Here is a 14,906-nt window from a genome sequence, read left to right on the forward strand (position 1 = left end):
ATGTGCATGGGTTTCCATTTTGAGTGTCAGTGCTTCTCAATCCCTTCCATTACTGTTGAGGACTCATGGGGGACTGTGGGTTGACACCACTAAATCAGTTTTCTGTCTGTATGCTTAAAGCTATACAAGTCAAAATGCACAGCCCTGAACAGATTCAGTCAGAAAGACAAAGATATGAAGGACACAACTGCTACACCTGATATACGGTGTAAAACATCTGGTTTTATTTCAAATCAGAATGAGAAACACTTTTTTCTTAGTAAACTAACTGTATCAGAAACTACACAGGAAATCTAGCTAAAAACAATGGTCAAAAGTTGTACAACATGGAATGTAAAAACAAGATCAGTCTAAAAACAAACAGCAAAAATTAATTTCTACTTTAAATGAGTGTCATAAAGAACAGTGTAACATAAACGCGTACAGTACTTCACTCACAAACACCCTTGTTTATACACTTTCTTTTCTGACTATACCTACAGTACCTTCAGTCCAATTATACCCACAAGAAAACCAACTGCTGCTGATAGCCTGGATGCTAATGCCCATCAGTTTAGTTTATTTTTATGATTTGGTACAGATAATTTATCTGATAAAAACTGACAGTCTAGCATCCAGACTATGAAACTTGCAAACACAACTGCTGGATGGTCATCACTTGCTATCCATCTTGGCCATTTCCTGCAGATATATCCCAATAGTCTCACTGTCAAACAGCACAAAGTAAATGTTCTTCAATGAGGAGGTGGTTGCGGAAACAAAATGGTTTGAAATGGCCTTCAGTATCACTTGGGCTGCAGTTTGCTTTGGGAAACCATTTCTGAAAGAGAGTGAAAGATAAATAAAAGATGAAGATGTTTATCTAAGAATGTTACAATGCAATTAATATTTTACCACAAGAAACAGTGACTGCTCAGTGGTTAGAGCTTCGTAAAAGCAGCTAGAATTGTTAATCGTTTCACACGCAACCTATTATGAACTGGGCACCCATTCACAATGTACATAACTCAGTGTTAGAATCCACAGTTCACGGTCTGGTTATGTGGCTATTATTACCTAGAAAAAGAAAAAAAAAAAACACTGAAGCAAGGCTGATTGCACAGTTCTGATTATATGTACAGGCAATATTGCATCACCCAGTGCTCAGTACTCTAGAGGTGCAATCCCAGCGATCCTAGTCATCTCCTTCGAGATGTGCATTTAAAAATCTTCAGTGTTCCTTACCTGGTAATAAAAAGGTTTAAAAACGTAGTCTGGGTGTGTTAGAATGACCAAAAACTCACCTTCCACTTGGCAGAGATGGGAAGGCCACGGATTTAAGCTTCTTCTCTTCTGCAGCAGAGAGGCAGTTCTTCACTGTCTTCTCCAGCTGATCCTCACACCTCTCTGAGCCCCACTGCGGGATGTTGCAGTGGATGATGAAACGTGCTGCCATCCCACTGGCCTGGCTAACTGCGACTGCGATTGAAGGAGAAAAGGGCACAACAGGTTGAAGTGAGAAAACAACTGGATACCTTGAATTAACAGTGTCTGACCTAATCCCATTGGGAAATAAATATAAACACAATACACTCTCACTGTAAAAGTATTACGGGATGCACAAAACTGTACCTGACGCAACATCCAAAGGGCCTTGTGTTTTCCTTAGTTCTTTCACAGCATCCAGGAAATCCTTTCCCCCAGCTTTCTCCAGGGCATTACCTGTACACACAGTGGGTAAGCAGTGATAACACTGATAATGAAGAGCATGTCAACACTAATTATCTACATAAAAATGTAAGATTTCTAGTTTCTCACAAAGTTCAGTTTTAGGGCCTTTGCTTTGCTCTTTGTACATGCTGTCTCCATGTAACATAATTAGGAAACATGGTCAACTATGTTGACAAGATTATACATTTCCATTCCTTCTGAAAATTAAACATGTTGACACACACCCCGTCGTGGATATCACAAAATTTTCTACAACTAAATCAAGAAAAATTTGAAATACTGATCACTGCTACTATAATTTCAGAAAAAAGATGCTTTGTGAGAAGTTAGGCTGTTTTGCTTTATATCGAAACATAAAGATCAAAACCTGAGTGTAATTCTAAGACTCTGAGCTCGGTTAGCTTTTTATCATTTAAGGAATATTGTGCTGCCTTTTCTATCTCACAGCATTTTCTATCTCAGAGTGATGCAGAGAATCTTGTTCATGCATTTGTTACAAGCAAAGTTGATTACTGTAATGCTATTTTTACTGGGCTTCCTAAAAAAAGCCACATCTTCTAAAGTGTGGAACTCAATTCCACCTTTTATTAGACAGTCAAGCTCAGTGCTCACTTCTTAACATTTGAAATCATCTCTCTTTAACTTAGAGTTTAACTAAAATTCTACATTTCTTAATATTTTTTTTCTTTTTAATTTGATCTACATCATTTTTTTTATAACATACCAAATGTCTATAAAATACTATGTCTGTAATAATCACCTGTCTGTAAAGCACTTTGAGCTTTATAGTATAAAACTTTCTATAAATGGGTTATACTATTAGTTAGCTACAATAATTAGTTTCATCAGTCAATAATAGCGATGCATAGGAACAGCTATATTTTGCACCCAATATTCATGACATCTCATGACAAGTCCTCACAAATGTCATAATCACCCAACTGTAGTCCACTTACCAACTCCATCTTTCAGATCAATGTCTGCATTTGTGGGATTAATAATTCCCTCCACTTTGATGGATCCAATTTTGCTGAGTTCACTCTCTGCAAGAGACAACTGGTACAAATAATAAGAGACTTTTAGTCCCATTTGGCCACCCATCAACATACATGAAATGCACTGTGAATAAGAGGGGCACTATCTAATGTACACCTTTTGTCCGAGGAACAAACTCTTTGCTGAGAGAACAGTAAATCCCTCTCCTGGTCCATCGTCCACTGTCGAGTTGGCTGCCTCTTTGTCGTTCTCTGTATTCTTCTACACACACAAAGCCAACAGTAAAAACGAGAAGTGTTCTAACCAAGATACAACAGTCTCATAAATTCTTTACAAAAATAAGATGGCTTACAACAATCACAACGTCACACAGTATATATATTACATAGACTTGATCAGATCAACACAGGAGAAGACAGCAGTGGACTGACCCTGGGTTTGCGGCCCGGTTTTCCTCTGCCCTTTTTGCCAGATCTCTTGTTGCTCTTGACCTGTTTCTCTGTCTTCTCTGGGACTGAGACCTGTGTGTCAACCTTCACCCTCCCTCCTCTCTTCTTAGAGAGCAGCTCAGGATGAATACGAGGCAGGACACCACCATTTGAAATGGTCACCCCTCTGAGCAGCTGCACAAAAATATCAACATCAAAAAACAGAACATCTTAGAATAGAGAAGACATACACAGTAACTGTGCTTTAACTGTGGGACAGTTTTTTATTTACGCACCTATTATCTGTAGTCCACACAATACTAAATGCATCTTTATACAATCCAACATATTTGTTTTCAGGACTAAACCTTGTTTCTTCATTTTTGTAGTTTATTTTAATGTATAATTTTCCATAATGGGGAAATGCCATCAGTCCTTTACATTGTGTGGAAATGTCCTTATTAAATGGACCAACAGAAAGTCAAAAATCTTTTTACAATTACTATTATAAAGAAAGAATGTTTTTTTCCTTTTCCTTTTTGTTTTTCCTGACATCGATAAAATGCAATGTATCTGATATATAATTGATATCTGATTATTAGAGTAATTTTATCAAGATATCAGTGGTCACCTGATATTCTATGTACCATGTAACAAAGAGGTAATTCATTATTAATACAATTTCTGAGGCAGGAATACTTGGGTCTTAGTCAACATACTTGTATGCTCTGCTTGCATTTGTGTCCAAAATAACTCAAAGGTCTTGCCTCCAGACATAAATTATGCATTACATAGCAAAAAGTCCAGTATTTAATTGATTTCAACCCTTTTTCAGGGTTTATTTAGCTCCACACTCTCCAGACCTAAAATTAACGCTTTCAAAATAGTTAAACATAATGTCATAGTTGCTTTTTAACTTGCAAATTAGTTAAACTAAGAATAAAAACACTGGTCTGAGTTACATTTTTTATTATTTGTTCTATAGTATTAACTGGCAAGACATATACACTGAAAACACATTCAAATTAAACAGAAGAATGAACACCAAGAAACAAAATCATTTTTAAAAATAACATTTATTTTTGCCTTTTCCTTCCTTGCAGTCATACAGTTGAACTAAAACATTGTGAATGAAGGTATAATGTAATAATTTGCAACATATGAGCTTCGAATATCAAAAGGTTTATGAAATTTAAGCTGCTATTTTTATTAATACCCCTGTCCTCACTTTGTAACACCCAATGTGTTATGATGGTAATCAAAATTCTCAGTGTATAGCTCACTTCTCAAAAATAAAACAAGTCCTTCAACCAAAACGATATCACTTATTTGACAAAAGACTGGTATGTCTTCTTCTGTTCATTTTAAGACAAATTAAGCACAAAACATGCTTTGAAAAGTTAATCGAATGCCCCAAAGGAGTGGTCTGCCTGGCATGGGATGAGATGCTTATACATGGCGATGCAGAATCTATCAATCTTGCTCTTCTGAATCCCAACAGCAAGAAGGTACAGCTGCCAACCATGTTGGCTGCGCAGATGCTCCTCGAAACTGCAACATGACTAGGGTTGAGATAAGGATACTGAAAATTAGACAGAATGATGTGATGGCTGTAATAAAAGGTGAAACAGCTTAGAAGCAGAATGACAAAGAGTCTTTCCAATCTTTCTGTATTTTGCTGAAGGTACATGCAGAAGGCCAGTATCTGCAGATCTAAGATCATGTGCTGGAACATAGACAGACACTGTAATGTAAGCAGGTGTTAGGTTATTTAAACCCCCCCTAAACACTAGTAGCAGAATATATCCTGAAAGTTGCAGGTAGCCAGTGCAATTCTTTCTAAATGAGAGTGACATAAGCTCTCTGTTCTGTTGCTGTTATAATCTGTGCTGCTATATTCTGTGAGTTATAGAGGATGTACTGTTTTCTTTAAAAGCGCAGTAAGAATAGCTTAAAACCAATCAATTCAAATGTACGAACAAAGAAGCAACTATAGCTTTAAAACAGGCAAAACAAATACAACTCACTTCCTGGTGGACTTTCTGCTGACTTACAAATGATACAACTCAGGTGTTAGTGAGCCACTTAGATTCTTTTACGTCATTTGGCTTGAAGAACACATCCCATTTCTGAAGCAGCCTGAAGGACGCGTCATTAAATAGGATGTCTTTATCCACCTTAAAAAAAGAAACAGATAATAAACTACTACCACAGGCAATACTTTCAAATGTCAAGCCATTCTAAACATCTCATTCCAAACTTACCAATCCTTTTGTATCCAGAATTCTTGGGAAGGAGGAGAGGACATCAGAACTTCTACCTGGGTCATTAGCAAGCTTCTGATGGAGCTAAAAGGTCTCTCTCATCTTTTAAAAAGTCAGGGAATTGTCTGTTTTATGGATTTGTGAAGACATCGCAGACAACCCAATCAAGCTGCCTTTCAACATTAACAGTCCTTTGGAAATTTGGCCTCCTTGAGGAAAGCCAATATGGCTATCTGGTAGCAGTGTAGATCCTTGATGAATCTTCCTTGGACTGTTTCAGATGCTATGAAATGTATGCTGTGTTGCTTGCAGCATCATTGAAACGTTCCTGAAATGAAAAAAATGTGTTGTTATATTCAGCTCCTAACAAATCTCAGAGAATTCAAGTCTTGGTGTCATGCACACAGCTTCGCATTGCAACATGCATCAAGTACGACATTAAGGCATTATGCAAACAATAATGATTATTACACAGCCTTTCTTGGAATATGGACCCTTGAGGGGGGGAACAGCATCGCTATCCCACAAGCATACTGTTCTTTGATCTAAATTTGTGTCAACATAACACCAATTTCCAAAATCATGTCTGTATTATGTGGGTCTGTAGCCTGTAGCTCACTAAGTTAATGTTAAGGTAGCCTATCAGGCTACATATCCAAAAACCACAGAAAAGGTTTAATTTAGCCTTTTTGTTCCTTCAGTGGTTGCTCGATTTCACTGATGGTATTTCATGTAGTTGGCCACAGCAGAACATGGTCTGTAATGAATAGAGCTCATCATGCGTGCAAAGCTAACACTAACCAGCTCCACTATCCTAATTAGCAGCACTGCTTAACATTTATCACAGTTGTTCAACAGATGATATCTGTAGATAGCATCAATAGATGGCAGCATCATAAACCACAGTCATTTGAGATGGTTTTGAAGATTTTACAAAAGAACACACTGCCCAACACTAGTAAAAAACAAAGCTTTATTTTTCATCACTTTGAGCTTGCATGTGAGTTGGTAAATCTTCACTGATAAAGCCGGAAACTGTAACTAACAGCTAGCTAGCTAATCACCACCACATTTGCTGTTCTTTCTTGGACACAGACAAGGCATTGTAAACCATATGTTCTCTATAGGTATGTCATTGTACATCTAACATTTCACAGCATCAATTTATATTTTTTTCAGTAAAACTGAATATATTACACTTACCGCATTAACTGCAGAGGAGGAGGAAAATGCTGCTGATGTGTCTCCTGGTCTCCAACCGAAGAAATGAAATGCGTGGCTGGAGTTTAATTACATCTCTGCAGCAATGGGTTAACACTGATTCGATCAACTCTGTCTGTTGTAACAAATGTTTCACTCCACTTTCTGATGTGTAGTTACTCATCGTAAGTTCTCAATCACAAGCTACGCATAAGCCCATCTTAACTACTGCATGACTACACAATCTCACTTTATAAATGTTAAATTATTATTTTTTTTTTAATCTTCAATCCAAAGACAGTCCATCACTTTGGCTCACACCCCTGGAGTGAAATGTTTAAAAGATTTTGAAATAACTAAAGTGACCTCTCTTTGCTTTCACCTTCCCAATGAAAAAGGATGATGACAGTTTTGTGTTGCAGTTTTTCCAGGTGACTGAAATGCTATGCTATGGCAATTCTTCCACTTCTGTGCAACACAGAAGCCAGCGGTAAAGAGTGGTAGAGCGCTTCCATACCTGGTTGAGTTCCTCATCATTAGCCACTGCTAGTTTGATGTGCCGAGGAGTAATTCTGCCTTTCTTGTTGTCTCGTGCTGCATTACCAGCCAACTCCAAAATTTCAGCTGAAAAATAAATAAATAAACAAACAAATAAATAAATAAGGTAGTTGTGTAATATCATACTAAATTATATATATATATATATATATATATATATATATATATATATATATATATATATATGAGAACATGCAGGGCTGTGTTGGCTTTTACAGCTATTAAAGATGTGGTTTACAGCTATTAAAGATGTGGTTTACAGCTATTAAAGATGTGGTTTGACAAAAAATTATGCTTTGCTGTCTCACCTGCCAGGTATTCGATTACAGCTGCCATGTATACAGGAGCGCCCATGCCAATGCGGTACTTATGGGTGCCAGTCCGCAAGTACCTTTTCATTCTCCCGACTGGAAAAATGACCCCTGCCCGAGCTGAGCGGGACAGTTTGGTGGTCTTCTTCTTCCCTCCTCTGGCCGACATGCTGCTTCAGACGCACTAATAATACAAGCAGTATATGTACATTTTAAAAGGCTTGACATAATAAAACATTTTGACACATGTTGACTCAGCAAAGCAAATGCAACTGTAATGCTGTGTCCTCACCTTCTCTTGGCTCACAGTGTGACTGGATGAATTACCTACAGTATAACACAAACACAGTTAAACACGTTTTATTAGTCAGAAAATGACTGTAATACTGGGAAGAAAAAACAAGCCTCAATACAAACCATGATAATAATCGTTGCTAGAGGTGGGCAATAAGAACATATTCACTGACAAATTAGACAAGTTTTTTTTTTTCTGAGCATACCTTGGATACTGTACTTAAAAACACTGACTTACTGCCTGTTTCATTGAAAAGAGCATAAATAGCCCTTTAACTGGATTTAACTTAGTGCAATAGTTATATATGACACTGAACAAAAAGCCCTCATACTTATTTAACATGACATTATTGCTTCTTTTTGTTGTCTGTCCAAGTATCGTGCTGCATATCGTGTCTTGAAGTACCGTGATGTATTCCTGCACTATCGCTGCCCCTAACGCCACGATGGTTTTAAATGAGAAAGAATAAAAAAACGAGAAATTAAAAAAGACATGCACGTTAGGAGCTGATCTCTCTCTACATGACATTCATCTTTGTGCATAAATGCCTCATATAACAGGACTGGCGCTGGTCTTCCACTGCTTTCGCTGTCAGCTCTCAGGCATGTCGGCCGAGCCGTAATTCAAATTTCACGCTGCTCACAACACCCGGCGAAGCACAGGCGTCTGCAACCGACAAACCACGACGCTTAACCGTTATTTCTGCATTTGACGTAACACGATCAGCGCTGATCCTCGAAATTTCAAACATTATGTATTTGAGGGAACAACAAGCGAATGGAGGCTTGTGGCTCTGAGGCGCCAGCGAGTGAGAAACGGGCATTTACGAGCATTTCACACCGCAGCGACCCCGCACACCAAGCAACGCTTAAAGGCATCGTGCATCCTTAAAAAATACAAACCACAAGCAAATATAAACGGACAGTGATGCAGTCTCCCACGACAGAAATGAGAAAACACAGACCCGCCTCCTCCGCGCTACACCGAGAGGAGCCTAGCTGCAGCGGCTACGTGGGCGACGTGGTGGAGAAGATGAGCACGAAGGGGCCTCGTTTGTAACTTCGCCGCTTTACATGGCCACGAGCACGGCGTTTTGCAGTTTTATCAAAGCGCCAGGTCGAAAGACGGGCTGGAACCTATGGTTTAAAGCCACTCCACCCAAGTAGTAACCGCCATTTTGTTTTCACTAGGCTGTGTACATTAGGATACAGCTTATCCGAGCCGAGCGAGCGGGCGGGAATGGAGAAGTGCAACCAGCCGCTTCGCTGCAAACGTTTTATCGTAGTTGTATTTTTGTGGACATTACCTGTTGTCACGTACTACCGCCACATATTAAAGGAAAATATTTATGTTGACGACGCAGACATCTTACTCTTATTTGTCCGTATTCTACGTCCTTATGGTGGAGCCCCTCTTCTTCCTTAAAAAAAGAAAAAAAGAAAGACCACAACCAGAGCCGTTTTAAGGGGAGCCTGGCCAATTCCCACTTCCCCTGTATATCAACAACATGACTGGAAAGCGGCAGAGGGCGCCCGAGAGCGAGTCCTAAACGAATGGGCGTGAATGGAGCTTAACGGCTAAAAACGAGTATATTCGCCCTCGATTCGAGCTGTTCTCCTACGGCGAGCCGCGTTAGCCTAACATGACACCGGCGATACTAGTCGTAAGCCTGTTTTTACCACCGAAAACCCAAATTCGTGAGATCTGTAATACAGTTTCTGGCACCAACAACCACGCCACGTTCAAAGTCACTTAAATCACATTTCTTCCTCATTCTGATGCTCGGTCTGCAATTCAGCAAGCGGTCCTGACCACCTCTACATGCCTGAATGCACCGAGCTGCGGCCCTGTGATTGGCTGATTAGCTATTTGTGTTAACATGCAACTGAAGTACAGGTGTACCTAATAAAGTGGCCGGGGAGTGTATATCGCTGCTTGTATCTCCAAAAACGTAACTTTACAGGACAAGGAAAGACGTTCTTAACCTTTAATGGAAGTAAATGGAGAATTTGTTTTTTCCAAGTAATTTTGGACCATTTCTGTTGGTCCGTTCATCATGACATCATATTGCCGGGATGTATGAATAATGTAATTCTGACTAGTCATGCGTTACCATTGAGTTACATGGAATTATTACATTATATAATTACATTCTTACTAATACGAAATCTAATTATAGATTTATACAAATGTAATTGTATATTTTTACTAATAGAAATTTTAATTACAAAGATGTACACTTTAATTTGAACAAAAATTGTTTAAAAATACAAGCCCTGCAATGGACTGGCGACCTGTCCAAGGTGTTTCCTGTCTCCTGCCCAATGACCGCTGGGACAGATTCTAGCTCCCTCTGCGACTCAGAAGCATAAGTGGCTTGTGTGTAATAAAATTACTAATTAAAAATATATTTAATTTAGCTATGACTAGTTATAATGTGCATTATAGATGTGTGTAACTCTAAAATATATATCTACAGCTGTAGATATCTAGAATTCTCTTTCAAATAATATTGATATCTTAAACATAGAATTATAACTAGTCATAATTCAGTTTTGACTGATAATAACTACTCTGTATATGTAAGAAACATATATGCAACTCAAATTTCATTAGGCGGGAAAAGTGTGGTATGTGTGTAGCAAGGCAGATGGAAGGCAGTCGAGAAGGAGCAGAATGAAAGGTAGAGGAAGAATCTGACTCATTTAACTGAGTATTAAAGGTAGTCACATTAGTGAGGGAGTGACTGAAGTGCTCCAGGAACATCGACAATATTTCAGCAACCAGAAGATGAGTTAAATGATCAAACATCAACAGTTTATCTAGCTAACAGGTGTGGCGCTATCCAAGCAGTGGAGGCCCCTCTGCAGACTGTTGCTGCTAAGGACACGCTCTACCTAGAAATGGTCAACAGGTCTAACAACCTGTTTGGACCATTGCTAGGTAGAGGACCCCCAGGTGATTACACTGACAGCTTAGGTTGTTGCTGGGACATCTCCCAGGTGATTACACAGGCAACTTGGCTTTCAAAAGCAAAGCTGTTTCCTAGCCCATCCTTTTCCATCTGTTCATGCCAACTCAAGAAATCCATTTGCTGCACATTCCTTGTAACAAACTGTTCATAATCCTTTACCCTCACCAATGTAATTAGCAATCTTAACAAATTTTTTTATTGTTTCTTACACTTCTGGCTGTCCAAGACTTTTTCCAGAAGCTTATAAAAGCTTATGCACTTGTAATTTGACAATTACACACAAATACATTAAATAGGTTAAAAACCTTATTTAGTCTATATTTACTTATACAGTTTAGTCCTCTTTCTTAGGTGCTGCAGACTGTGTATGGCACATACTTACAAATACCCATATCAAAGAAATAACATTAGATACTTACAGGTACAACTAAAGTGAATTTTTTAAATATTTAAAATGATCCATTATCATTATAAAATATGTATCATACAAAACATTGAGCACACAATGTTCTCATAAATTCATAATACTTTCAGTTTAATACTGGTAACAGCTCTAGTCCTTAGAATAAATATTAGACCCTCTTACAGTTTTAAAACAGGGTACCCTGTTCTGCTGATGAAATAAAAGAATACTGTGGATAAAATAAATCCTGCAATATAGACAAAGGCTCATCCAGTATAGATATGACTTTACACAGAACATCTCACATAGTAGTTTAAGACTTACCTCATGCATTTCGGCAATTTCAGAACCCAGTTTCACAGTATTACATACGTAGCTGCTCTTTACATTACACATTTAGACTGAACAACCAGGCAATCATCAGAAAGGTGCTGTAAAATAAGTCAGGCACTCTTATCCATGCCTAGAGCTTAGAAGTATTTTCTGAACCACAAAGTGTTCTTTTATTTACACCAGCATAAAAGGCACATGAAAAGCATCCAGAACATAGAGCAGGTCACTCCTGGCTAAGCTGTTTCCCTATGGTTACTAACACAATCCCATTCTAAGGCTGTGTTCATTCAGACTGCAGACAAACTGGATTTATTTCTCAAATCAAATTTTTTTAGATGACTGTCCGCACTGTCACCTGCAAGTGATTGGAACTGTGTGTCCAGACATCACCAACAAATCTGCACAGGTTGCTGTGGTAACCATGCAGGCATCAGTAACTGTTCAAACATGATTGCAGGAGAGATGGAGGTGCATCATCTCACCTCCAAACTCTTCAGAATTCTCTGGCATAATCATGAATCTTTGGTGTTGTTTTCGAATCGCAGCTTTTCCACCCCTGTGGGTTTGTCATTGTCATTTTTTGTCAAGTTGTATTCAAAGACACTTTGAAATCCAATTTGAGTGGCCAGTTTGTCCAGATTGAGATATATTTGTACAAATCCGACTGGAATAACATTTAAAACCAACTCCAAATGGTTTGGATCTGATTTGCAAAAATCATATTTCATGTGTTTTTTTTGTTTTGTTTTGCTTTTTTTTTTTTTTGCTGTGCAGACTGTCAAAAATCTGGATATAATCTGAATATGCCAAAATTGGATTTGGACTGGCAAGTAGAAGTCAAGAGTAACTCAATAAAATGCAGTAAACACATACACACATTTCAAAATAACACAGAACAAGAAGGACAACAGCAATAGCTATACTCTCTGCATACCATGTCTATAAAGCCCCTTCTTTAACAGAGAAAGTGGTAGCTGTCACAATATGCCAACATGAATCTAGCTATTGCTTTTTTTTGACAATTTTTGGAATCAAATGTATCTTACCTAGTCTATATTCCAGACAAGGTACAATAATGTATTATTATTATTATTATTATTATTATTATTATTATTATTATTATTGTTATTGGGATAATAGTAGTAGTAGTAATAGTAATAATAGAGGTGGTGGTGGTAGAAGTAGTAGTAACAGTAGTAACCCTTTATTTCAAGTTACATTCAACTTTAAATTTATATTTATTCATGTATTCATTCATTCATTCATTCATGAAGTCTTCATTCTTCTGCTTTTGGACATCTAAGACATTTTCATGTTTATTATGTATGACTAAGTGCTGGCTTGCTGTAGCACAGTTGCCTACATTTTTTTTCATTAGGGCCAAGTGGTTCTTTGATGCAAAGCTTAGGCATTTCTACAGAGGGCACTAGAAGACCGCTGTTGTGTCTGAGATTAGTGGACTTCTTCCCTGCGCTTTCAGTTGCAGTGTCTGGCTTTAAGTACAACAGAAGGAAAGGATGTACTGGGTCTGTTAAACCGGTCAAAAAGATACAAATTTCTGTTTTTCTGTAATCTTTGATCAAAGCATAATGGCTTATGTTCACCTTAAAATAGTCTTCTTTTTGGCTACATCATCGTCCACCAGCGCTCAGATATGTTACAGTATATAAGACAAATTAAATAAAAAAGAAATGAAATTAAATCGTGTTCATTGTCACATCACATTTACACAGGTGTGAAGAAGAGTTCAAATTGAGGTCCCTTGTAATATTTAAATATACAAAAAATATAAGAAAAGTTGTTAGAATATCTGATTCATGATGACTTTAAATGTGTAAATCGCATAGAATTTGTATAAACAAGTATAGAATGTTAGCAAAAAGATTAAGAGACCCTTATTAGTCCCACAAAGGGGAAATTTCAGCTCCGTAATCTAACCCATCTGTGCAGTGAAACACCACACACACATACACATAGTGCCAACTGTGTGTATGTGAAACGTACACATAACATAATCCATATCGTCCATTTCTCTACTAAAACTTGACATATTAAGGAAAAAGAGCATTATTACTTAACCTCCATAAAGTTACTCAGTTTCGCCCATGTGTAATCCAAATCATGTTTCTGGTTCAAATCAGGTACTAACAAGCTTAAAAACAAGCCGAAAGCTCTTGTTATTAAAGGGAGGGACTTTCCCTGTAAACAGTACCCCACAGCTAACGTTGAGTTTACTAATGGAGAACACTGGTATAAGGGATAGCATGATGTAGTGGCATGAGTTTAGCTGTTAGAATACCAATCAAAAATAGGCTGTGTAATACTGTATTGGTGTTATATGAGGCTCTCATTTGTCACACCACTTGAAGTGATTCCTGGTTCTGAGCTTTAATGGAGAATTCAGTTTTGTTCTCCTTTGGAGCCCATATATATGAAAAGACTAAGAAGTTGCTTTTAGCATATTTATAATGAATATGCAATGAAAATATATAGGAAAATAATTCAAATGTTTAAATATAGTTCACTTTTATTGCAAGAACATGCCAAAAGAGAAGCAAATATGCGGGCAGCCAAAAACCACTATGCTTTGTCAGACAGAGAAATATGGTGGGTGTTGGTGAGAATATGTGTAAGGCCTAGAAAGTAAAGGAGGGGGTTGTTAGGCTCTTTAAACAACAGAAGGTCATCAGTCAGCAAAATGAAGACCCTTCCCAGCAGACCAGATGTCTGCTGTAAGACCCAACTTAAAAGAAAAGGCAGTCCTGGGCCTAAAATTAGCCTTAGTCATAGAGAAAGACTCTGGATCCTGTTTAGTAATTGAATGTCATACTACAACCAAGTGCAGTAGATGGTAAAATCTGCAATATGCATTGTGTGGCAGTTTTTTAATGCTACCACAAAAAATGTCTGTAAATGACTTCCCCAGCCCTCCAGTGCTCTTCTGGGGCAGTTTTCAGGGGTAATGTGCATCTTGTCTAAGAAAGGCCCCAGGGGGATGTTGGGAAGAGGGGCATGCACGCTCTTAGTCAGCAGCCACAGACTGAATTATCTAAACACCTGGTTCAAGCAGTTTAAACAAATAAGTCTGGTGATGATTGGACTTAGTCCACAGGGGCCCCTGAACCAGCTTTCATTTGGTGGAGTGCAAGGATAGCACTACTTATAGGTGTCCATCGTGTGTGCTCATCAATATTTTTGATGAAACATTTAATATAAAATTCAAAGTTATATGCAAGGTTTTATGTAATGGCACATACAAATCAGTGTAATTAGCACTGCAGTGAAGTATTTAGACTTTATATACAGTACACACATAAACACCAGTTTGATCTGTTTGTTGGATTAAAGCCCTAATATCACAGTTGTCTGTATATAAATAAACATAGAATATTTTTTTTTGGCTTCTCACATACTACACATATTGCTGTTGTCAG

The 14,906-nt window shown here is 37.9% G+C and overlaps 1 protein-coding gene across 5 annotated transcripts; it reads right to left on the reverse strand.

The window, feature by feature from the left end:
- Positions 1-202: 202 nt before the first annotated feature.
- Positions 203-9,288, reverse strand: LOC108443808 (core histone macro-H2A.2). Of its 5 annotated transcripts, none has more exons than XM_017724681.2 (10): positions 9,135-9,288; positions 7,760-7,794; positions 7,465-7,651; positions 7,116-7,222; positions 3,138-3,329; positions 2,863-2,967; positions 2,667-2,766; positions 1,612-1,701; positions 1,284-1,458; positions 203-820 (listed from the first exon to the last, which is right to left on the reverse strand). In XM_017724681.2, exons 3-10 carry the CDS (start codon positions 7,634-7,636, stop codon positions 655-657), a joined length of 1,107 nt encoding a protein of 368 aa, XP_017580170.1. In that variant the 5' UTR covers positions 7,637-7,651; positions 7,760-7,794; positions 9,135-9,288; the 3' UTR covers positions 203-654. The 5 variants fall into 5 exon arrangements, with proteins under 5 accessions (XP_017580170.1, XP_017580172.1, XP_017580179.1 ...); XM_017724683.2 differs by having other exon boundaries at positions 9,069-9,280; XM_017724690.2 differs by lacking the exon at positions 9,135-9,288 and adding an exon at positions 8,727-8,983.
- Between the last annotated feature and the right edge of the window lie 5,618 nt (positions 9,289-14,906).

The sequence above is a fragment of the Pygocentrus nattereri genome, chromosome 5, assembly GCF_015220715.1.
Source record: "Pygocentrus nattereri isolate fPygNat1 chromosome 5, fPygNat1.pri, whole genome shotgun sequence".
Lineage (NCBI taxonomy): Eukaryota > Metazoa > Chordata > Actinopteri > Characiformes > Serrasalmidae > Pygocentrus > Pygocentrus nattereri.

Coding starts and splice junctions, on each gene's coding strand:
- LOC108443808 (XM_017724681.2), bottom strand. CDS start 7,636: ATGTCGGCCAGAGGAGGGAAGAAGAAGACCACCAAACTGTCCCGCTCA. Junction 7,223..7,464: donor TGTAATCGAATACCTGGCAG/GTGAGACAGCAA, acceptor TTTATTTTTCAG/CTGAAATTTTGGAGTTGGCT. Junction 1,459..1,611: donor CCCTTTGGATGTTGCGTCAG/GTACAGTTTTGT, acceptor CTTCAATCGCAG/TCGCAGTTAGCCAGGCCAGT.